General features: G+C 45.9%; 1 protein-coding gene across 1 annotated transcript; it reads left to right on the top strand.

Moving 5' to 3' along the window:
* On the top strand, positions 1-22381 carry CASP10 (caspase 10). Its single transcript, XM_053360965.1, has 11 exons — positions 1-103; positions 2575-2918; positions 3709-3808; positions 5413-5548; positions 7618-7682; positions 9647-9680; positions 13947-14018; positions 14993-15066; positions 18163-18274; positions 19199-19727; positions 21778-22381. Exons 2-11 carry the CDS (start codon positions 2605-2607, stop codon positions 21941-21943), a joined length of 1602 nt encoding a protein of 533 aa, XP_053216940.1. The 5' UTR covers positions 1-103; positions 2575-2604; the 3' UTR covers positions 21944-22381.
* The last annotated feature ends 1382 nt before the right edge of the window (positions 22382-23763 follow it).

The raw sequence follows: 23763 nt of genomic DNA, 5'->3' as shown, positions 1-23763 counted from the left end.
GTTTTCCTTTCTCCGGCATCTGAACTCTATAAGATCTCAAAGCCCAGAAACTCATGTTGAAAGATCGGGACGTCTGGCTGGGTGTCTTCTTTAGAAACAAAAAGTAAGTTTTTTTTGGGGGGGGGGGTAGGTTTGCGCTGCCAAATGCCCGGAGATCTGCGGGTGAAGTGTGTGTGTGTGTCCAAATCTAACAATTAATCATAATCGCAATTAAGCTGCTTGCACCCCACCTTCCGACGGCGAGCCGCCCCTTTTCCAGGAAATCAGATTATCTCGTTTTCCCATCCACCAGGCACCGCTAAGTCAATAGCAAAGCGAAACTAGGATAGCCTGGCCGTGACTTCTCAGAAGTAAGTCCTGTTGACTTCAGGGGGACTTACTCCCAGGTAAGGGGTTAGAAGGCAACCAGTGAAGGGCTACAGTGGGCCAGGATCTTTCCTGCCTCCGTTACCACCTAAGAAGCAGCTTAGTTCATCAAAATCTGCCTACATTTGCATCTACATAAAACATAGGTTGGGTGCTGTTGTTGTTTGAGGGGGGGCGCATTATTTTTATAATCAGGTGGCACTTTAGACACCATCTTAGAAGACGCTTTTTTTCCTCAGACGGCTTAAGATGGCAACTCCCCTCTTCCGGTTTTTCTTCATACAGAAAATTATTAATCAACTGATTAAAATGTGCTGTCTGGCTTATCAGGAGCGGCCTTTATTTTATTTTTATTTTTAGTTGTTGAGAAGTGTTATTTGCTAAAGACAGGGGTTGTCGCCGTCACATTTCCTCTTGTCTCCCAAAAATATGTTCACCCACACAAGCCCACTCAGGCAAGGGATCTCTTAAAAGAAGAAACCCGAACCTGGCCCCAAACTCGCACAGGAAACATTTCAAACCCTTTTCCCCAAACAAGTACATCCAGCCCTTCGAAAGAACCACACATGCAGGCCTCTTAAATACTTTCCCCAAACACTTAACACGTGTTTCCCTGCTTTTTTGAAAACACACTCACACACAAGAACATTTCAGGAAGAAGAAAGTAAGATAGGAAGCTAGACCTTGCATCTGAAAAGTGAAATAAACCAAACTTTTAAAATTTTCATAAATCAGGAGGCTTAAGGGTTCTTGAGAGATGCCAAGGGACTGTGTTGGGGAGCCCACATTGAGCACACCCCAAGAGCGAAAGTTTGTGGCCCTAGCCTTTTCTGAGCCCGTTCATAGGAAGTGACAGGTGCCCCTCATCCTGGAGCCCAACCCTCTCTTATAAGTTCAAAGGGACGTTTGAGAGTCGGATTGCAGCATTAGAACAATAGAATTGTATAGTTAGAAGTGACCCCCCCTCAAGAGTCCTTTAGTTCAAACCCTGCAATTCATGGACCTGGAAAGCCAAGTATTGGGCTGCCGTATGATCAGGGATGAAGGGACACGGGTGGCGATGTGGGTTAAACCTCAGAGCCTAGGACTTGCTGATCAGAAGGTCGGTGGTTTGAATCCCCACAACGGGGAGCTCTGCTCGGTCCCTGCTCCTGCCCACCTAGCAGTTCGAAAGCACATCAAAGTGCAAGTAGATAAACAGGTACCGCTCTGGCGGGAAGGTAAACAGCGTTTCCGTGCGCTGCTCTGGTTCGCCAGAAGCGGCTTAGTCATGCTGGCCACATGACCCGGAAGCTGTACGCCAGCTCCCTTGGTCACCACAACCCCAGAGTCGTCCACGACTGGACCTAATAGTCAGGGGTCCCTTAACCTTTACCTATGCACAGGGATGTGAGAGCACATCCCATGAAACTTTCAGGTAAGCTTGTTGAGGACTGTGTTGTTGTTGTTGTTGTTGGGCTGCCAGATATTTTCTCTGGCCTGGTTGCTTCTTTCCGGCCTCGATTTTGCTGCATTAGAGAACTGGTTAATTTCTTAATCAGACTTTTACCTCCAGACTGAAAACCAACAGTTGGTTCTTATTCATGCCTTACAACTTAATTCTTTTTTAGTTTCTTTCTTTATTTACTTATTGTTGTGCATTATTTTCTATTTAAAAGACCCAATGTTTTTGGTGTGGCGGATTACATGCCCAAATTAACTTGATACGGTGACCCATTGAGTCATTGTCACATGAATTCTGGGCTTGAGGTCTTCAAGCAGGTGTCTTTTTCTTGCGTTTTAACAGAATCTGTTTCAGGCATCCTATCAAAAAATTACTTGACACCCCTATTGAAGCAGAATTTGTTGACATAGCATTTGCAAAGTTATTCACAGGTTGTTTTTGTGTGTGTGTGTGTGAGAGAGAGAGAGAGAGCGAGAGAGAGAGAGAATTTAAGAACAGGATATTTCTTCATAAGACTGCAGGATATTGCTTCATAAGCTATAAGCATTTATTCTAAAAAAACAACAACATACAAGTACACAAGAAGTGTTTGTTATATCTAACTGAAATAGCTGCTGCAATTTCCGTTGGAATGGTTTAGATCTCTGCTTTTACTTAATTCCCAGCACTACTTCTTGTTGTTGTTGTTTGATTGTGTGTTGGTGGCTACTGAGTGGTTTCTCCTTCAACACCAACTCCTTGCTTGCTTTTCTCTCCCTTCTCAGAAATCTTAGCGCTTGACAAAAGCCGCCATCATGATTAAATGCGACAGTAGAAAGCTGATCCCTAATCTTCTGGAAATTGATAAAAACCTGGGAAGCGAAGATTTGGAGGCTATTAAGTTTTTCTGCCGTGATTTCATCCCCTGGAAGAAGTTGGAAACTGTGCAGTCGGCACACAATCTTTTCCATTATCTCATGAACGAAGACATACTAAATGAGGAGGACAACTTTATAGTAGCAGAACTTCTTTACAGAATTAAGAACATCAGCCTGCTGGCGAAGCTTGACTATACCAAAGATGCAGTGGAAAAAGATCTGCATCGGAGAGGGAGGGTATCTGCATATCGGTGAGTCTTCCATTTCTGAAGATGCCGTTCTGCTTGAAAAACATTGGCTGATACGTTCCCTTCCTTCTGGTGGGCATAAAAACATTTTTATTTATTTATTTGCTAGCTGTTTGGTGGGGAGACCTTGAACCTGGACAGCTGCCATCAGAGACTTCTGGTTCTGTGGATGTTTGGGTTGGGTGGTGGTGGTTGGGAAGCCAGGTTTCTAAGACTTAGATCAGGGGGTTGTCAACCTGATCCCTAACGCCCACTAGTGGGCGTTTCAGGATTCTAGGTGGGCGGTAGAGGGTTCTATGGCACAAGCTGAATCCTTCTTCCATCGAGCACTGGTGGGCGGTAAGGACATTTTACCATCAGGAAAGATGCATTAGTGGGCGGTAGGTATAAAAAGGTTGACTATCCCTGGCTTAGATAGGTAAAGGTAAAGGGACCCCTGACCATTAGGTCCAGTCGCGAATGACTCTGGGGTTGCGGCGCTCATCTCGCTTTATTGGTCATGTGGCCAGCATGACTAAGCCGCTTCTGGTGAACCAGAGCAGTGCACGGAAGCGCTGTTTACCTTCCCGCCGGAGCGGTACCTATTTATCTACTTGCATTTTGATGTGCTTTCGAACTGCTAGGTTGGCAGGAGCAGTGACCAAGCAACGGGAGCTCACCCCGTCGCGGGGATTTGAACCGCCGACCTTTTGATCGGCAAGCCCTAGGCTCTGGTTTAACCCACAGCGCCACCCGCGTCCCCCTGGCTTAGATAGTAATCACAAAATTGCCTCACCAAACTCTTGTCACACAGGCAGATGCTGTATGATTTGTCAGAAGGGTTCACTAAGGAAAATGTGAAGACTGCTGTGTTCTTTCTGATGAACCATATCCCAAAGAAGCAATCCACTGATGTAAGTAAAGAGTAAGGGCTTTTAAAAATAGTTCCATTCTAGTGGGCTGGGGGAAATGCCCAGAAAGATTGTGACTGTACTGTGATGGTCAGTGTGAGAGTTAAGGAAAGGAGCAGTAGGACAGCCTTCCCCAACTTGGTGCCCTCCAGATGTCCTGATGGGGCTGCTGGGAGCTGTAGTCTGTGACTTCTGCATTCGGGTAAACTTTGGATCATGTCACCAAGTAAAGAGAAAGAAGAAGCCCATTTGAGCATGTGCGTTGCTTCTCTGTCACGGAGAACATACACATGCATGTTCATTATGGGATAAACGCACTGTGTGAAAACATGGCAACTTGCACATATTTATATTATTTTTACGTTTATGTAAAGGTAAAGGGACCCCTGACCATTAGGGCCAGTCGTGGCCGACTCTGGGGTTGCGGCGCTCATCTCGCTTTATTGGCCGAGGGAGCCAGCATACAGCTTCCGGGTCATGTGGCCAGCATGACTAAGCCGCTTGTGGTGAACCAGAGCAGCTCATGGAAACGCCGTTTACCTTCCCGCCGGAGCGGTACCTATTTATCTACTTGCACTTTGACGTGCTTTCAAACTGCTAGGTTGGCAGGAGCAGGGACCGAGCAACGGGAGCTCACCCCGTTGTGGGGATTCGAACCGCCGACCTGATCGGCAAGTCCTAGGCTCTGTGGTTTAACCCACAGCGCCACCTGCGTCCCTCTTACGTTTATATAGTTACCCCATAATGGAAGTTATCTGGGCGGCTCACAAAGCAATAAATAAACAAAACATTAAAATATTGCATAGAATATTGTATAAAATTCTCTCTCTTCCATCTGGCTGGGTTTCTCCACTCTGGGTGGCTCCCAACAGAATATAAAAAAACACGATAAAACATCAAAATTTAAAAACGTCCCTAAACAGGGCTGCCTTCAGATGTCTTCTAAAAGTCAGATAGTTGTTTATTTCCTTGACATCTGATGGGAGGGTGTTCCACATGGCGGGCGCCGCTACCGAGAAGTCCCTCTGCCTGGTTCCCTGCAACCTCACTTCTCGCAGGGAGGGAACCGCCAAAAGGCCTTCGGCGCTGGACCTCGGTGTCCAGGCTGAACGATGGGCGTGGAGACGCTCCTTCAGGTATACTGGGCCAATAACAACTATTACAAATGGGACTGCTTTGGAACAACCCTGGAGAGGAGGAACCATAGAGAGTGTTGGGAAAGCTGGGATCTCCATTCTTCGCAATTGCTTCATTGGATCAATAGGCCTGCACTGGTTTGGTTTCATTGACTAAAGAGTTAACTTGTACTGACACTTTTTTAAAAAAAATTGCTGACCTACACTTGACTCTGGCTGCTCCTGATACCATCTGAGATGTTCAGTGTTTAAAAAAAGACTAGGTCTGTAAAGTTGCAGGGATTTATTTGGCCTGTTCTGTGTTGGCTTTCAGAATAATTTCGTCACTTTGGTTGGGGAGCACAGGAAACACATGGGAGTTTGTTGTTGCTGAGAAACACTTCTCTTAAAATGTAGAAAGACTTGGTGATTCCTGGCTGGGGCATGAGATATAAGCAAGGACGCAGCTATTATGTTTACTTTTTCTCCCAGTCTGCTCTAGAACTGTTGATTTGCCTGGAGAAGCAATGCCTTATATCGGAGACCAATATCTCTCTGCTGGAAGAAACCTGTCAGAAGATATCGCCCGAACTCCTGAAAATACTGGCAGCATATAAAGAAAGACAAGGTGTCTAATTTTGAGTAGATCATCTCCTTACAAATTGACCAAAATGAACTTAGTTGTTCCTCTTATCTTATCAGACAGTAGCTACTGGCGTTGTCTCGTGTAGGTTGATAATGGCAATGCAACTAAGGCCCAATTTAAAAATGGGTATGTGTTAGATTTGGCCTTGCCAGGTTCGCTGTAAAGTGGGGTAGAAGAGGGCTAAGTTTTTATAACAAGAAGAGGCATCAGGGAGAAAAGCACAACACACTTTCCTCCCTTTTAGAAGGGGGGAAGTTAACCCCCTTCTAAAAAAACCCCCTCTATAGCTGGATCGGCAAATTCATTGGTTACTTTTCACCTGTGTTTTAAATCTATGAATCAGTGTTTTATCATTCACTTTTTCTGATCCCAATTTGTTCCTTTTTTATTATTTAATCATGGGATATATTTCCTTTTTGTTTAATCTGCCTTAAGAAATCTTGAACTTACTCCGAACTTGCTCCTGGTTTCCCCGCTGACTTTCTAACATGAGAGCTCCTCATCTACGTGAGATGTGAATGTTGAAATGGAAATGGGGTTGTGGAGATGAATGCTCTGTAGTTTGGGCGACTTGCTCAAGACCACTCGGCTATCTGTCTCGCTTCTTTGTATGTAAACAGGAATAATAATGCTCTGTGTTCAGGGTAAATCAAATACCTATCATCAGCGCTATGGCTGGGGGGCAGGGATGGCGAGGAATGTGTGGTTGTGGTGATCACACAGGGTTCCCGGACGTTTGACGGTCTATTGATCCCTGTGCCACCACTGTGATTGCTTCCCCGCTGTCACCAACCCATTTCTCTCGGGTACGCGCAGAGTCCAGACAGTTTTTAGCATTAAACCAAATAAACAAGTTTATTTTATAAGCCTTAACTAGTTTATGGTTTCAGATAATTTTTCTTGGCAGTTTCTTAATACTAGTTTCCTTACCGGCCTATACCTTCCTAATAACTTCTAACTAATTATCCCAACTGTCTATCTGACTCCTCGTAACAGATTCTCTCACTCTCTCACATCAACCTATCCCAACCCACAGACGTATCCTCACTCTCCCTTCTCTAACACCCGACTGACCCTCAACAACACTAACTCTAACTCCTCCCCTTGGGTTCCCACTTGTCAATCACTTCACACTCATTTAACCCTTTCCTTATGACCCAGCATGATGTCACCTAGGAGGGCAAATGCCACAGTGGTCCTTCAGAAGTTTTGGTCTTGAGCTTCCATAAGCCCCAGCCGTAATGCTAGCGATCATAGGATTGTAGAGGTGGAAGGGGACCCTGAAAGTCATTTAGTCCAACCCCCTGCAGTACAGGAATGTCAACTAAACTAGTAGTGTTTGGAGTTGCAGACCGGCAACATTGGCCATGCTGGCTGGGTCTGGTGCAAGTTGGGAGACCAACAACATCTGAATAATAATAATATAATAATAATAATAATTTTTATTTATATCCCGCCCTCCCCAGCCGAAGCTGGGCTCAGGGCAGCTAACAACAATAAAATAATACAACATTCTAAAATCATTTCATTAAAATTAATTCAACTCAAATTGATGGCAACCATTAGGCTAAAGTTCTGTGAAGATTGCCAAAGGATGGAGTCAGGCTGTGCCCTGGTCAAAGGCCTGGCAGAACAGCTCCGTCTTGCAGGCCCTGCGGAAAGATGTCAAGTCCCGCAGGGCCCTAGTTTCTTGTGACAGAGCGTTCCACCAGATTGGAGCCACAGCCGAGAAAGCCCTGGCTCTGGTTGAGGCCAGCCTAACCTCTCTGTGGCCTGGGACCTTCAGGATGTTTTTGTTTGAAGACCGTAAGTTCCTCCGTGGGACATACCAGGAGAGGCGGCCAAATGGAGACAGGCTGCGCAAAAGCCTTCCATTCTGTTCTGTTTGTTGATAGTTGACTACCTAGAGCTCCCTCAGCTTAATCCTTACAGCAGACTTTTAGGACCAGTCATCTATACCGATTAGTCCTATTATGTAGTTTAGTTCTTGCTAGGCAAAGGAAGACATGGCTCTCATCCTTTTTTGTTCTCTCATCCCTTGTAACCGGCAGAGCCTAAAGAACAAAGCATGGAATCTCTGCCCTCTCCTGGTGCTGGTGGATTTTATTTACTCAAGGTATGCTGCAAGAAAATATTTCCTTCTTCTATCATTTTGTTATACAGTGGTACCTCTGGATGCAAACGGGATCCGTTCCGGAGGCCCGTTCACATCCTGAAGCGAACGCAACCTGCGTCTGTGCATCTGCGTGGGTCGCGATTCGCCGCTTCCGCGCATGTGTGTGATGTCATTTTGAACGTCTGCGCATGCGCGAGTGGCGGAACCCGGAAGTAATGCACCCCGTTACTTCCGGGTCACCGCAGAGCGCGACCCGAAAATGCTCAACCTGAAGCTACTTCAACCTGAGGTATAAACTGTACACCATTTGATTCCCCACCCCCAACTTTGTGTAAGTTGGTTGCTGCTTTCAGGGGTAGTCGACGATGTTTTCGGACCTGGTTCCCACTTAACCCCATCAAGCAATACGTGACCCTTATTTGTTTGTTTATGGGAAGAAGGGTGGGGGGTATCTGTGTATTCACACACAAAAACTTTTTTATATATTATAAAATGCATATAGACCCCCCCCACATCAGTGGAGTGACAGGTCAGTGTTGCTCACTTGGCTCTTGTCTTGCTACTGGATTGGTAGCTATTTTAAAAAATTCACACAAAGTGGAAATACCGTATTTTTCGCTCTATAACACGCACCCGACCATAACACGCACGTAGTTTTTAGAGGAGGAAAATCCGTAGGCATGCCACCCGTAGGCATTCCCTCCATAACACGCACAGACATTTCCCCTTACATTTTAGGAGGAAAAAAGTGAGTGTTATGGTGCAAAAAATACGGTAGTTTAACCATACTGCATTTTGTGCATGGTCAGTTTTTATGCTTCTCTTCTTAGGTGTACTTAGTTAGATGCCTTCATTCATTTTGCCTTATATTATTTTTACAACTCCATTCACATTTTATTTTACAACTCCATTCACATTTATAATTACAAATAATAGAAATAACACAAGATTCTTCCGAATCTCAAGACTTCCCGCCTCCCCACCATGGGTACTTTACATAACTTTTTAAACTACATATTATAAGTCCATCTAATTTACCCTCCTCCATTGTATCCAAAGTCTGTGTAACATTGCAAGAGTTATTTAAAACCTGCCAAAGAGTTCAGGTGTTTACAGCGATCTTTCCAACATAATGAAAATTTGTCCCATTCTTTATTGAAGTTTTGATCCTCCTGGTTTCTGATTTCCCCAGTTAGCCTTGCCATCTTTGCATAGTCCCATAATGTTGGTGCTACTGATCTGGATAGAAACCTGTCTTGTGTGCTGTCCTTTGTTGCCTCTTTGAGTGCAACGATTCCCCTTTGTAGTTAATTGTCTTTGCCGCATCTAAGCACCATTCCGTTGTAGCAGAAGCTACTGCTAAAGCCCCACCTTTCCTTTTCAGAAGGCTGCAATTAGTTTATCAGGATGTGTGAAGGTGCATGGATGTTATTAAGCACATTTAGTGTATAGAAATTATTTCAAACTTTGAGCTCTCATGTATGCGCAGAAGAGGCACACAGATTAACACTGTGACACATCAGTGGTGGCACATCAGCCAGGGCCAAACGGAGAGAGGAAATTGCAGCCTCTTCTCTCTGATCATTCCTCTGCTATGCTGAGCTAGAATCAAAAGTAAAGCTTGGTTACTGCTTGTGTTAGTCTGGTGAGGGCTAAACCATGAACCTATGTTCGGGCAACATGGTAATACAAACTGTGGTATAAGTTAGCAACTGAGCACCTCGGCAGGAGCAAAGCAGCCACAATTTCCTTTATGGAAATATGCACATTCATATTAAGCCACAGTTTGGCTTAGTGTGATGCACAAACCCAGCTGGTGATGAAGATGTAATTTAAAAAGAAGGATTAGAGCGGTTTAATGCTAAATAGCTTGTGATCAAATGCTTTTGGTCATGATCTTGTTGCTTTTCTCTTCTCTGCATGGAATATTTGCAAGTGAAATCTTTCTTTTGTTTCCCATACAGGGACTCTCTGTCAATGACCCACCAAGAAATCATTGTAAGTATTGTAAGTTCTTGCCTTCTTAATACGCATATTTAGATCTAGTAGTAGTAGTAATAATAATAATAATAATAATAATAATAATAATAATAAATTTTATTTATATCCCGCCCTCCCCAGCCGAAGCTGGGCTCAGGGCGGCTAACAACAATCAAAATAGTCCAACATTCTAAAAACATTCATTATAAAATTAATTAAAATCAAATTAAAATCAAATTAATGGCAACCATCAAGCAAAATTCTGTGCAGATTGCCAGAGGAGGGGGTCAGGCTGTGCCCTGACCAAAGGCCTGGTGGAACAGCTCTGTCTTGCAGGCCCTGTGGAAAGATGTCAGGTCCCGCAGGGCCCTAGTCTCTTGTGACAGAGCGTTCCACCAGATTGGAGCCGCGGCCGAGAAAGCCCTGGCTCTAGTTGAGGCCAGCCTAACCTCTCTGTGGCCTGGGATCTTTAGGATGTTTTTATTTGCAGACCGTAAATTTCTCTGTGGGACATACCAGGAGAGGCGGTCCCGTAGGTACGAGGGTCCTAGGCCGTATAGGGCTTTAAAGGTTAAAACCAGCACCTTAAACCTGATCCTGTACTCCACCGGGAGCCAGTGCAGCTGGTATAGTACCGGATGAATATGATCTCGCAGCGAAGACCCCATAAGGAGTCTCGCCACAGCATTCTGCACCCGCTGGAGTTTCTGGGTCAGTCTCAAGGGCAGCCCCACGTAGAGCGAGTTACAATAATCCAGTCTGGAGGTGACCGTCGCGTGGATCACAGTGGCTAGGTCAGGGCGAGAGAGATAAGGAACCAACTGCTTAGCTTGGCAGAGATGAAAAAATGCCACCTTTGTTATAGCTGTAATCTGCGCCTCCATAGAGAGGGAGGTATCGAAGATTACACCCAAACTCTTAACGGACAATGATGGCACTAATTGCACCCCCACAAGAGATGGGAGTTGCCCCCTCAATCCCATATCGCTCCGTCCCAGCCAGAGGACCCCTGTCTTCGAAGGATTTAACTTCAAATGGCTCCCATGTAACCATCCAGCCACAGCTTCCAGACATCTGGTCAGTGTATCTGGGGCCGAGTCAGGATGGCCGTCCATCAACAGATAGAGTTGGGTGTCATCAGCATACTGATGGCAACCCAGCCCAAAACTCCGGACAAGCTGGGCGAGGGGACGCCTAAAGATGTTAAAAAGCATCGGGGAGAGAATCGCACCCTGAGGCACTCCACACACCAAGGAGTGGCGCGATGACAATTCCCCCTCAAGCGCCACCCTCTGTCCCCGACCAGAGAGAAACGAGCGCAGCCATTGAAGGACTGTGCCCTGGATCCCCACGTCGGCAAGGCGGTGGTCCAGGAGTTCGTGATCGACCATGTCGAAGGCTGCTGACAGGTCTAGAAGAATCAGCAGCCCCGACCCGCCTCGATCCAGCTGCCTGCGGAGATCATTTGTTAGGGCGACCAGAGCCGTCTCGGTCCCATGACCAGCGCGGAAGCCGGACTGGAATGGATCGAGAGCCGATGTTTCATCCAGAAACCTACCAAGCTGTTCAGCAACCGCTCTCTCAATCACCTTACCCAGGAATGGAAGATTCGAAACCGGGCGTTAATTGGATCTAAAGGATCTAATGATGTTTTCTTTAAGAGCGGACGCACCACCGCCTCCTTCAGTTCCCCTGGGAATATCCCAGTGCCAAGGGACAAATTGATGATATCACCCAGGGAGGCCCGCACCTCGTCTGGACACGCTCTAATCAGCCAAGACGGGCACAGGTCAAGAGGACAGGTGGTGGGCTTTCCAGCTTGGAGGAGTCTGTCCACATCGGCTGGGGATATCCGGTCAAAGTGGTCCAATACTGGACCCGAGGACAGTCGAGGGGCCTCCAGTTCCTTTATTGTATCCAAATTGGCAGGGAGGTCATGGCAGAGCAACAGGACCTTCTCCGCAAAAAAGCTCGCAAATGCCTCACAGCTGTGTGTCGAATTGTTATTTAAATTTGGCTGTCCTTCAAGGGACGTTAAAGACCTAATTATACTAAATAATTGCGCCGGGCGAGAGCTAGCGGAGGCAATGGAGGCCGAGAAGTAAGACTTCTTAGCGGCCTTCACTGCCATCTCGTAGGTTTTCATAAAAACCCTATAAGATGTTCTTGAGGCTCCGTCACGGGCACCTCGCCATACTCGCTCTAGCCGTCTGAGGTCCCGCTTCATTTTCCGAAGCTCCTCGGTAAACCAGGGAGCCCAGTTTCTGCGGGGTCGCAGAGGGCGCTTAGGTGCGATCTCATCGATGGCTGCCAGGAGCTGGATATTCCAGCCCTCAACAAGCTCAGTCAATGAGTCGCCAGGGGGAGCAAGGTCCCGCAAGGCCTGACGGAATCTATCAGGGTCCATCAGCCTCTGCGGGCGGGCCCAAATTGGCTCACCACCTAAGCAGGGTGGGGGTGGAAAATCAATCCTGGCTTTCAGTGCGTAGTGATCAGACCATGGCACCTTCATCGAAGGAGACATGATCACATCTATACCGGCGCCAAAGATCAAATCCAGCGTGTGGCCTGCTTGATGTGTGGGGCCCGAAACAAACTGGGAGAGCCCTAGTGTCGCCATGGAAGACACCAGGTCCAGAGCCTGTGAGGAGGGAATGGCATCAGCATGGGTGTTGAAGTCCCCCAATACCAATAGGTTAGGGAACTCCAAGGCCCAGCCGGCCACCGCCTCCAGCAGGCCTGACAGGGTGGCTCCTGGTGCGCTAGCTGGCCGGTACACCAGCCAGACAGCCAAGCTCACCTCGGAGCCCCACACTAGGCCAACACATTCAATGCCGGGGATCGATGGCGATGGTAGAGCCCTGAAAGAACAGTCTTCTCGGATTAATAATGCCACCCCTCCCCCCCGGCCCACAGTCCGTGACTGGTGGAGGACGGAGAAACCCGGGGGCGCCATCTCTCGTAAGGTAACAGTTTCCCCTTCGCGCACCCAGGTCTCCGTCACACAAGTCAGGTCGACCCCCTGCGAGATAAAGAAATCTTGCAGGGTGGCGGTTTTGTTGCCTATAGACCTGGCATTGCACAACACCAGTGACGGAGGTGAGTAATCCTTGCTCACCCTACCTTCGTCCCTCGGGATGGGGCGCAGATTGGAAGGGGTACGAGCATATCCGTATCTCGATCCCCTTCGCCTATGACATCTGCTCTCACCGCCATACCTCCCTCGCCCCACTACGGTAGCAATCCCAAGCCTCAAAGCAACCTCCATTTACAAAATAGAAAAACAAATCAAACCAAAAACAATTGTACCAACAAAACAAATCCCCACCCCACTCACTATCCAACCCCAAACCAAAATAAAAGGGAACAAAATAAAAATACATCAATAAAAACCACCGTTCACGGTGGTACAACAAAGTAAAAAGTAAAAACCCCTATAAAACACTTTAAAATATATAAAAACATTTTAAACATTTGCTGCGGCAACACCAGTGTCCTTAAAACAGTAGCGGTGGCGAGTGTGGGCCCCGCCCCCTAGGCCTGGTGGAGTGGGCCTACAGGAGGGAGCGGCCTTCCTCAACCCCCACGGTGCAGCAGCAGCAGCAGTGTCCCAGTGCCTCATCTAAGATCTAAGGGTTGTCTTCAACTAAGTTTTACTCAGAGTAAACCCACTGAAATAAATGGACATGGCTAAGTCATTGTTTTATAAATGGCACCCTTTTATTCTTTTTTTTTTTTAATATGATTTTCAATTTTATACATTTCAGTAATTTTATAATCATTTTAACATTTCAAAACTTGACTTCCTTCCCCCTCTTTCTGCGGTTCCTTAAATTTATTTTTCGTATTTTCTGCATATCCAAATTAACTTAGTTTGCTCATTTATTTGTCTACTTTAAATATATACTCTTATAAATCCAGCACCCTTCTATTCTTGATAATTCTGCTGACAAGAGGGCGTGGGGGGTAGTGGTGGCAGAGTTGAGTACTTTTGTAGGGAGATATGATCCGCCAGAAGGCCCTCGGAGCGGGACCTCAGTGTCTGGGCTGGATGATGGGGGTGGAGACGCTCCTTCAGGTATACAGGACCGAGGCTGTTTAGGGCTTTAAAGGTCAGCACCAACACTTTGAATTGTGCTCGGAAACGTACTGGGAGCCCATGCAGATCTCTCAGGACCGGTGTTGTACGGTCTCAGCGGCCACTCCCAGTCACCAGTCTAGCTGCCGCAATCTGGATTAATTAATTTATTATTTATAACACCTTTTCCTTTTCCTTCCAAACAGATCCCCGCATCGAAGAATCTGGGAGCATGAGGGAGTATGCTGGAAGTCTGTACTCCTTTGGTGCAAGTCAAGGTGCGATGGCTCAGAGGTTCTTGCTTTTTTTTTTGTTATTCTGAGCTGTTATCTGTGTAGCTGTCTGTGAGGTGTCTGATTGAATGTGCGCAAAGGAAAAGAGAGATGATTGTCTGAAAGTGGCCTGTATATCAGCTTAACAAGCCTCAATGCTAAGTAGCCTTGTGCCCTCAATGCCATGAGCAACTTCATTCCACACTTTGTTTGAGTTACAAACAAGCCGGGAAGACTCTGATTAGCTTCCCGTTGAGATCTGAACAGGGAAGACTGATATGCAACTGAAGAAACCATCTTTAAACCATAGCTTCACATACTGTCGTGTTCAGAAGCCATGAACCGTGGTTTCCCTGTTTGAACGTTGCGGGAAACTAGAGTTCGCCTGTGCAAAGCAGGGAATGAAGCAGGTACGCCTGGGAGCACGAGGCTCATTCACGTCTTGGCTTGTTAATAATAATAATAATAATAATAATAATAATAATAATTTATTATTTATACCCCGCCCAACTGGCTGGGTTTCCCCAGCCACTCTGGGTGGCTTCCAGCAAACACTAAAACACAGTAATGTATTAAACATTAAAAGCCTCCCTAAACAGGGCTGCCTTTAGATGTCTTCTAAAAGTTTGGTAGATATTTTTCTCTTTGACATCTGGTGGGAGGGCGTTCCACAGGGTGGGCGCCACTACCGAGACGGCCCTCTGCCTGGTTCCCTGTAACTTGGCTTCTCGCAGCGAGGGAACCGCCAGAAGGCCCTCGGCGCTGAACCTCAGTGTCTGGGCAGAATGATGGAGGTGGAGATGCTCCTTCAGGTATACTGTACCAAGGCCGTTAAGTGGAGAATTGGTTGTCTAAATGCAGGCATAGAGAAAACGATTTTGCATTTTTAAGGGGTTATTTTTGTCACACTTTTTTTAATTTTTTAGGCAGTGTTCTAACCAAAATCTGAACCCAAGTGCATCTCTGTATTTGCCTTGCAGATTTAAAAGCTGGAAATGTACAAGAGCTGAGTTTGCAACAGCCTGCAGGACAGGATCAGCTGAAACTAGCAGAGGTTTGGCATGTTCTGAAGGGTTTATTGAATACAACTGGCCCGTCCTTAAGTCTGTAAATAACCCCTGACAGCCTCATTCTGTCCATGTGCTTTAATAGTGGTAGCAGTAGAGCTTGAGACCAACAACCTTGAACTCGGGTCCGTCTGTCCCCAATTAGTCACCTTTATTGGCATATTGAGAATACAAAAACACATGGGTCAAAATATAAAGTTGGCATCTGTTCATAAAGAGAGATACCTTAAGATAGAAAGAGGCCTTCCTGCCAATGGAGCTTGGGACAACCAGGGGTAACCAGGATAGCTTTGTGCTGATCTACTGGAAAGGTTTGCCAGACAGGGATGGAGAATTCGTGGTCCTCTGGATGCTATTGAACTCCCAACTCCAGCTGGTGCCACCATATGACTTCCAGCACAACAGTTGCGCCGGCAAAAGCTTGTGCAACAGGAAATATCGGCTTTGCAGCAATGTGTTGTGCAACCCGCCATAAGGACCATTCTGTAGTTAGAGAGTGGTACACAGGAAATGATGGAGAAGTTAGTGAATATATTTTTTTTATCAAACCAAATAGGCAATGGTGGCAGAATATTGAAAATCCCTCATTAAGAAATATCATTGAGATATGGGTGAAATATAAAGGAAAATTGAGACCAACAAATTCCCCGCTAACCCTGGTGGTGGTGATAGAAGACTTCCCAGTAATTTTTTTTAAAAAAGGAAAGTGAAAGTGAAGAAAATACTTAGAATAAAGGATTGGGTGGAGAAAATGAGAAGCAAAGAACAAATAAGAGAAGTTCTAAGAGGAAGTAAAATAACTTGGTTTAACTGTATACAACTGGTGCAATGGACAAAGAAGTGGTTAAGGGAAAACAAGAACTGCAAAGAATGTACAAAATTTGAAAAAATGGTTATAAAAGGGGGAGATAAAGAAGAAAATACAGTTATAAAAGGGGAAACCAGTGAAATTTATAAAATACTAGTAGAAATGGAAGATCAAGAATACAAATTAAAAGAGGTGTGGCAGATAGTCAAAACAGGGGGGAAATATGGGAGAATAGTACGTTGAAAATGTTGTCTATACGAAGAAAAGAAAATTATTATAAATTAATTTGGAGATGGTATTTAACACCAGTCAGTTTAAATCAAATAAACAAGGAATATTCGGTATTATGTTGGAGGGGATGCCAGGAAACAGGGAGTTATATTCACATGTGGTGGGGGTGTAAATATGTAAAAATAAATAAATGGCAAAGGGTATTTAAGGAAATAACAGAATTCACTGGGTTAAAGTTGACCAAAAATCCAGAGGTAGCATTATTATCAATTTACAATGGGGTGGAAGATTTGCAGGCTGTGAAGGACTTGCTCACAAATTTATTGACAGCTGCACGAATTATTATAGCTAGGAAGTGGAAGGGGCAAGCAGAGTATAAAATGGAAGAATGGTATAAAGAGGTGTGGGATATAGCTATTAACATGTGCCATTAAGTTAAGACAGGGAAAATGCAGGAGAAATGATTTTGAGGACATATGGAGGGTGCTTGTAGAATTTGCACTGTTAAAACAGAAAGGGGTCAAACCATCGCAAGAGGTGTTGAAATTTTGGGAGGTTAGATAGTTACAATGGTATGGTCTCGGGTGTGGGGTGCATATTTTTATTCTTATTTATTTATGATTATTACTTTGTAAATAAATGTATAAAATGTAAATAAATGTATAAAATAGAAATAAAAGAATGAATTAAAAAAAGAAAAGTAAAACCATTTTGGCTAGTTGCCCTTCTCTTGCGCATACCATCCTGCTAGCACTAATATATCATACAGTGGTACCTTGGTTCTCAAATGCCTTGGTACTCAAACAACTTGGAACCCTGAACACTGCAAACCTGGAAGTAAGTGTTCCGGTTTGCGAACCTTTTTCGGAAGCTGAACATGCTCCATTTTGAGTGTTATGCTTCTGATGTGAGTGCAACACTTCCAATTTGAGTGTTATACTGAGGTCTGTTTTTGCTATTTGCTTTCTTTGTGGCTCTTTTTTGGTTTTGTGTCTTTGTGGAACCCAGTTCAGCTACTGACATTGATTGTGTGACTGCAGTACATTGTTTATTGCTTTCGTTTTATGGATCAATGGTCTCGTTAGATAGTAAAATTCATGTTAAATTGCTGTTTTAGGGATTGTTTTTAAAAGTCTGGAACAGATTAATCCGTTTTGCATTGCTTTCTATGGGAAAGCGCGCTTTGGTTTTGGAACGGACTTCCGGAACAGATTAAGTTTGAGAACCAAGGTACCACTGTACTGCTAAGGGACTTCAACAGCACAGTGTTGACTTCCTCCCCAAGGAATTTGGTGTGGACTATGCCACCCTTGCGATGGGACGTGGGTGGCGCTGTGGGTTAACCCACAGAGCCTAGGACTTGCCAGTCAGAAGGTCGGCGGTTCGAATCCCCATGATGGAGTGAGCTCCCGTTGCTCGGTCCCAGCTCCTGCCAAACTAGCAGTTCAAAAGCACGTCAAAGTGCAAGTAGATAAATAGGTACCGCTCCGATGGGAAGGTAAAGGGCGTTTCCCTGCGCTGCTCTGGTTCTCCAGAAGCGGCTTAGTCATGCTGGGCACATGACCCGGAAGCTGCACGCCAGCTCCCTCGGCCAGTAAAGCAAGATGAGCGCGCAACCCCAGAGTTCGCGACTGGACCTAATGGTCAGGGGTCCCTTTACATTTACCTTTAAGCCACCCTTGCTAAGGAGCCGTACCTATCCTAGCATTGCACATGTTTGTGCACAAACAGCTGGGTGGTGTTGTTTTTCACTGAAAATCTTGTTTTCTTGAGGAATCCCACAAGTATTTAAACTCACCTCCAGCTTTCAATCTAGGTTTAAGATCAGTGGTGCTGTTAGGGTTAAGTCTTTGGAGCAGAGATCCAGAGCGCAGTTCGCCATAAAGAGCAGTGTTTTTAAGTAAGCAACGTAAGGCACGTTGTCTTATAAAGAGGGTTTCTATAAATCCAAAGTCTACCTAACAGTATCACTGCCTGAGATGATGTGAGATAGATAAAACGGATTGGATAAGATGATGAAGTCTGACTTCCCCTTATTCCACAGGAGTCTGCTCTCTATAAAATGAACAGGCCTCGCAGAGGATATTGCCTTATTTTTAATAACGTCTATTTCAAGGGACATTTGAAACCCAGAGCAGGATCTCAAAAAGATGCCAGTAAGTGACTTGTCAAGCATGTGTCTTGTCTCTCTTTAATACCTTTCAAAATAAGTGTTTGCATATACGTAGAAAGGAAGTTATTGTTGGTTTGCAAGTTTTATGTGGTTTCAGGGTACAGAAACCTTTCTGCGTTTATGGAAGTGTCCAGAAAAGGTCCTTAGATTTTTGTACTCTTTAAGTGCTGAAGAAACTTACGGGGTCTGAGAGCTTGGAGAAAACTCCTAAAACAACCACAACTTGTTTATTGAAAGATGTATGCCAGGAGATGGGTGGCTTGGTGAAGATGTTTGGCATAGAAATGGGTTAATCCTGTAGAAATAAGCAGGCTTTCATTGCTTTTTACAAACCTCCTCACAATGCAGTTTTCCTCATTCTGCACCTTACTGGAATGTGTTAGCCTTGGGATAGTCAATGTAGTTGTGATTATTGATGGAAAGCAAATATCGTATTTTTTGCTCTATAAGACTCACTTTTCCCCTTTTAAAAAGTAAGGGGAAATGTGTGTGCGTCTTATGGAGCGAATGCAGGCTGCGCAACTGTCCCAGAAGCCAGAACAGCAAGAGGGATTGCTGCTTTCACTGCGCAGCGATCCCTCTTGCTGTTCTGGCTTCTGAGATTCAGATTTTTTTTTTCTTGTTTTCCTCCTCCAAAAACTAGGTGCGTCTTGTGGTCTGGTGCGTCTTATAGAGCGAAAAATACGGTAATTTCTATATTAAACACTTTTATCAGTGATTGTATTGTATCAAATCTGTTTTACCCTAATGACAGTATAGAAATCCTGAGTATAAAAGGTATAACTGGAAGCTGCCTTTATGGGATCAGGGTTTAAATTGATGCATCAAACTTTTCCCTGTTAAATTGGCACACCTGTTTTGTCGGTGTTTACTGCCATCTCTCTGCTCCCCCCCTTCTCTCTGACAGTGGAATTGGAAAGTGTGTTCAAATGGCTTGGGTTTGAAGTGAAAAAATATGATGACAAGACATCAGACGAACTTCTCCGACTTCTAAACGACTGGCAGTCTTCTGAATACTGGAAAGACAGTGATTGTCTTGTGTGCTGCATTCTGTCTCACGGCGAATCTGGGAAAATTTATGCGACAGACGGCTGTCTCATCTCCATCAATAAAATCACATCTTTCTTCACAGCCAAACAATGTCCTTTACTGGCTAAGAAGCCCAAACTGTTTTTCATCCAGGCTTGTCAAGGTAGCAAGCCGCACCAACCTGTTTACCTTGAAGCAGACAATCACGAGTCGGGCTCCCCTGGAGCAGATGCCCAAACTTCAGGATTTATTCCGACACAACAGCAGATGACCTCAAGCATCCCCGAAGAGGCAGACTTCCTCCTTGGCATGGCCACAGTGGATGGTTATTTTTCTTACCGTGATGTGCAGCGTGGCACATGGTTCATTCAGGTCCTCTGTGAGAAGCTGCGGGACCTGGTTCCAAGGTGATACTTTTACTTATTATGTGTGACAGTCTTTCTCGGCATTAACCTGGCATTTTGGATAAAATACATTGGATTGTACGTAACTAAGTCATACTCTTAGCAGACCCATTGAAAGCAACAGAGTTCAGTTACCGTATTTTCCGCCCTATAGGACGCACTTTTCCCCCTCCAAAAATGAAGGGGAAATGTGTGTGCGTCCTATGGGGCGAATGCAGGCTTTCGCTGAAGCTTGGAGAGCGAGAGGGGTCGGTGCGCACCGACCCCTCTCGCTCTCCAGGCTTCAGGAAGCTATCCATAAGCCTGGGGAGCCCGCGGGAGTTCCCGCAGGGCTCCCTAGGCTGTGGATAGCTTCCCGAAGCACGGGGCGCTCTGCTTCAGTGCGCCCTGCGCTCCAGGCAAGCAGGCTGCTATCCGCAGCCTAGGGAGCCCTGCGGGAACTCCTGTTTGCAGCCTGCTTGCCCGGAGCGCGGGGCGCACTGAAGCAGAACGCCCCGTGCTTCGGGAAGCTATCCGCAGCCTAGGGAGCCCTGCAGGACTTCCCGTGGCTGGGGGGGGGAAATAAAAATTTTCCCCTTTATTTCCCCCCCAAAAAACTAGGTGCGTCCTATGGGCCGGTGCGTCCTATAGGGCAAAAAATACAGTAGCTCATTCCAGTGGGTCAATTTTGGTTGACTTTATATAAGCCTTCATGTTGGCTAATCCACTGAACGTTTTGAAATACAGTCGTACCTTGGTTGCCGAAAGCCTTGGAACTCTTACGTTTCGGTTCCAAACGTGTTCCAGTTTTCGGAAGCCGAACATCCAGCGCAGCTTCCGATTGGCTACAGGACTTTCCTCCTGCAGCCTATCGGAAGCTGCGCCTTGGTTTTCGAACGGTACTCGCGGAACACTTTCTGTTCGAGAACCAAGATACGACTGTATAGACATTAGTTAATGTTGCATGGTGCTGTTAAAGAGAGATGCTGCAGTTTCTTTGGGGAAAGCTAATTTCTCCTTTGTGTACAACATAGAGGGAGGGCATGCCCAGCTGGAAAGCTACAGGGCTCATGCCAGCCAGGTTAAAAGTGGCTGGTCAGACTGGTGCACCTCTACAAACATCGACTTAGGAAATGGTGCTGTCTGGGTCAGCCTTCCAGCTTGGCCAACGTCTTTCATGATGCAAAACCAGAGATGTTTGTGGTGCCGCCTTTGTTTTCCACAAGTTGGGAAATTGGCACCCTGCGCAACATGAGAACAAGCATCTTTTTGGACACTACTAACTGCTGTTCGAGCTGCTGGCTCAGCAGATGGCAGACTATCCTCAGCCAAGGTGAGGCAACAGGGTAGGATCCAGACCCCAAGCTATCCCTGATCTAGTAGGATAAGGCACTTTTAAGGGTGCTGCATTGTGTCTGCTCCTCAGTTAAAGGCTGATTCTTACATTAGGAGCTTTTTTGAATATACATGTGCACTCCCTCTTGGTTTTGCCTTTTAAAGTTTAGTAGGTTGAGTAGGAAAAAGTGGTGAGGACCACTGACTTTCTTCCTTTAAGGTAAAGGGACCCCTGACCATTAGGTCCAGTCGTGGCTGACTCTGGGGTTGCGGCGCTCATCTCACTTTATTGGCCGAGGGAGCCGGCATACAGCTTCCAGGTCACGTGGCCAGCATGACTAAGCCGCTTCTAGCGAACCAGAGCAGAGCACGGAAACACCGTTTATCTTCCCGCCAGAGCGGTACCTATTTATCTACTTGCACTTTGACATGCTTTCGAACTGCTAGGTTGGGAGGAGCTGGGACTGAGCAACGGGAGCTCAGCCCGTCGTAGGGATTCGAGCCGCCGACCTTCTGATCGGCAAGTCCTAGGCTCTGTGGTTTAACTCGCAGCACTACCCGTGTCCCTAACTTTTTTCCTTTAGGACTAGACAAATGCACCTAACAAATTCTTGTTAGGCTTAAGAGATTTCAGAGTATCCTAAAGGAAAGTCCAGGACTGCAACAGGGTTTTTGCTTTTCTTCTTTAATGGTAACAATATTGCATTCTAATATATTTGCCTTCTCATTCTCTCTGCAGGCGTGAAGATATCTTGTCGATTCTTACGGCAGTCAATGATGACGTGAGCAAACGTTCAGACAAAAATGGACTAAAGAAGCAGATGCCACAGCCAGCTTACACTCTCAGGAAGAAATTAATATTCCCAGTGCCTAGTGATCCTGCTCCTGTGTCAAAACAGCTGTAGGGTTTTTGCTGTGGGTCGCTGACTGCTTGACAAGTGCTCTTGGTTTTTGAAAGAGTAAAGAAAGCACGCTCCTGCTTTTCAAATAATCTTCCCCATGCTTTGAGCATCCCAAAGAATTCAGCTGACGCCTGGAATGTACATAGGAATAGTGAACAAGAAGTCATCTCATGTTCTCTTCAATGGAAGTGCAGATTGTACTTCAGCTGCCCATGTACCATATTCACGCATTTCTAGATAAGTGTGTGCAAATGGCATAGTCATCATGTATACATGCTCCCGCCCTCAAAGAACCGTGCAGGTTTCGGCAACTCTGAACTAAAGAGATCTTTGTCTGCTTCTACAACTGCCGCCACAGAAGGATCCTCTTGGCTGGTGTGGGTCAATCCTGCCTTAATGCCTGATAAAATAGTTAGCTTTTTCTTATGAGTAACAGGAAAATGGCTGTGTCTGTGTGTGCTTTTCTTTCGGGGAAACAACCTTATGGGACAGAGACATGGAACCGGTGAAAAGCTAGCATATCTGTACAAAACTGAAAGCTGTGATAATAGGAACAGAAATGAAAGCTAGTTCAGAAAGGATCAGCGAGTTGAAGCTCTGTTTTATGGCAGGGCATGCAATATGCAAATATGACTTAATTATTATGTAGATAGCGCATAACTCTGGACATGACTTTGTGCTCAAGACTGCAGCGTTTGTTTGTTTTTTTAAATCCCATTAAGGCTAAAATTTCTGCTTAGCTCTCCCAAATTTAAATCAAAGGAGCTTAGATAACAACAACAACAACAACAACAACAACAACAACAACAATTTATTATTTGTACCCCGCCCATCTGGCTGGGTTTCCCCAGCCACTCTGAGCGGCTTCCAACAAAGATGAAAGATACACTAAAATGTCACATATTAAAAACTTCCCTGAACAGGGCTGCCTTCAGATGTCTTCTGAATGTCAGGTAGATGTTTATCGCTTTGACATCTGATGGGAGGGCGTTCCACAGGGCGGGCGCCACTACCGAGAAGGCCCTCTGCCTGGTTCCCTGTAACTTGGCCTCTCGCAGTGAGGGAACCGCCAGAAGGCCCTCGGAGCTGGACCTCAGTGTCCGGGCAGAACGAGGGGGGAGGAGACGCTCCTTCAGATATACTGGACCAAGGCCGTTTAGGGCTTTAAAGGTCAGCACCAACACTTTGAATTGTGCTCGGAAACGTACTGGGAGCCAATGTAGGTCTTTCAAGACCGGTGTTATATGGTCTCGGCGGCTGCTCCCAGTCACCAGTCTAGCTGCCGCATTCTGGATTAGTTGTAGTTTCTGGGTCACCTTCAAAGGTAGCCCCACGTAGAGCGCATTGCAGTAGTCCAAGCGGGAGATAACCAGAGCATGTACCACTCTGGCGAGACAGTCTGCAGGCAGATAGGGTCTCAGCCTACGTACCAGATGGAGCTGGTAAACAGCTGCCCTGGACACAGAATTGACCTGTGCCTCCATGGACAGCTGTGAGTCCAAAATGACTCCCAGGCTGCGCACCTGGTCCTTCAGGGGCACAGTTACCCCATTCAGGACCAGGGAATCCTCCACACCTGCCCGCCTACTGTCCCCCAAAAACAGTACTTCTGTCTTGTCAGGATTCAACCTCAATCTGTTAGCCGCCATCCATCCTCCAACCGCCTCCAGGCACTCACACAGGACCTTCACCGCCTTCACTGGTTCTGATTTAAAAGAGAGGTAGAGCTGGGTATCATCCGCATACTGATGAACACCCAGCCCAAACCCCCTGATGATCTCTCCCAGTGGCTGCATGTAAATGTTGAAAAGCATGGGGGAGAG

Source organism: Podarcis raffonei, chromosome 1 (genome assembly GCF_027172205.1).
Source record: "Podarcis raffonei isolate rPodRaf1 chromosome 1, rPodRaf1.pri, whole genome shotgun sequence".
NCBI lineage: Eukaryota > Metazoa > Chordata > Lepidosauria > Squamata > Lacertidae > Podarcis > Podarcis raffonei.
Note: the sequence above shows the minus strand (reverse complement) of the source record. Positions and strands in the feature narration are given on the sequence as shown.

Excerpts from the sequence above, each read along its gene's own strand:
- CASP10 (XM_053360965.1), top strand. The coding sequence starts at position 2,605 with ATGATTAAATGCGACAGTAGAAAGCTGATCCCTAATCTTCTGGAAATT. Across the intron at positions 14,019-14,992 it reads CTCCTTTGGTGCAAGTCAAG|ATTTAAAAGCTGGAAATGTA; the intron begins GTGCGATGGCTC and ends TTTGCCTTGCAG. Across the intron at positions 18,275-19,198 it reads AGGATCTCAAAAAGATGCCA|TGGAATTGGAAAGTGTGTTC; the intron begins GTAAGTGACTTG and ends TCTCTCTGACAG.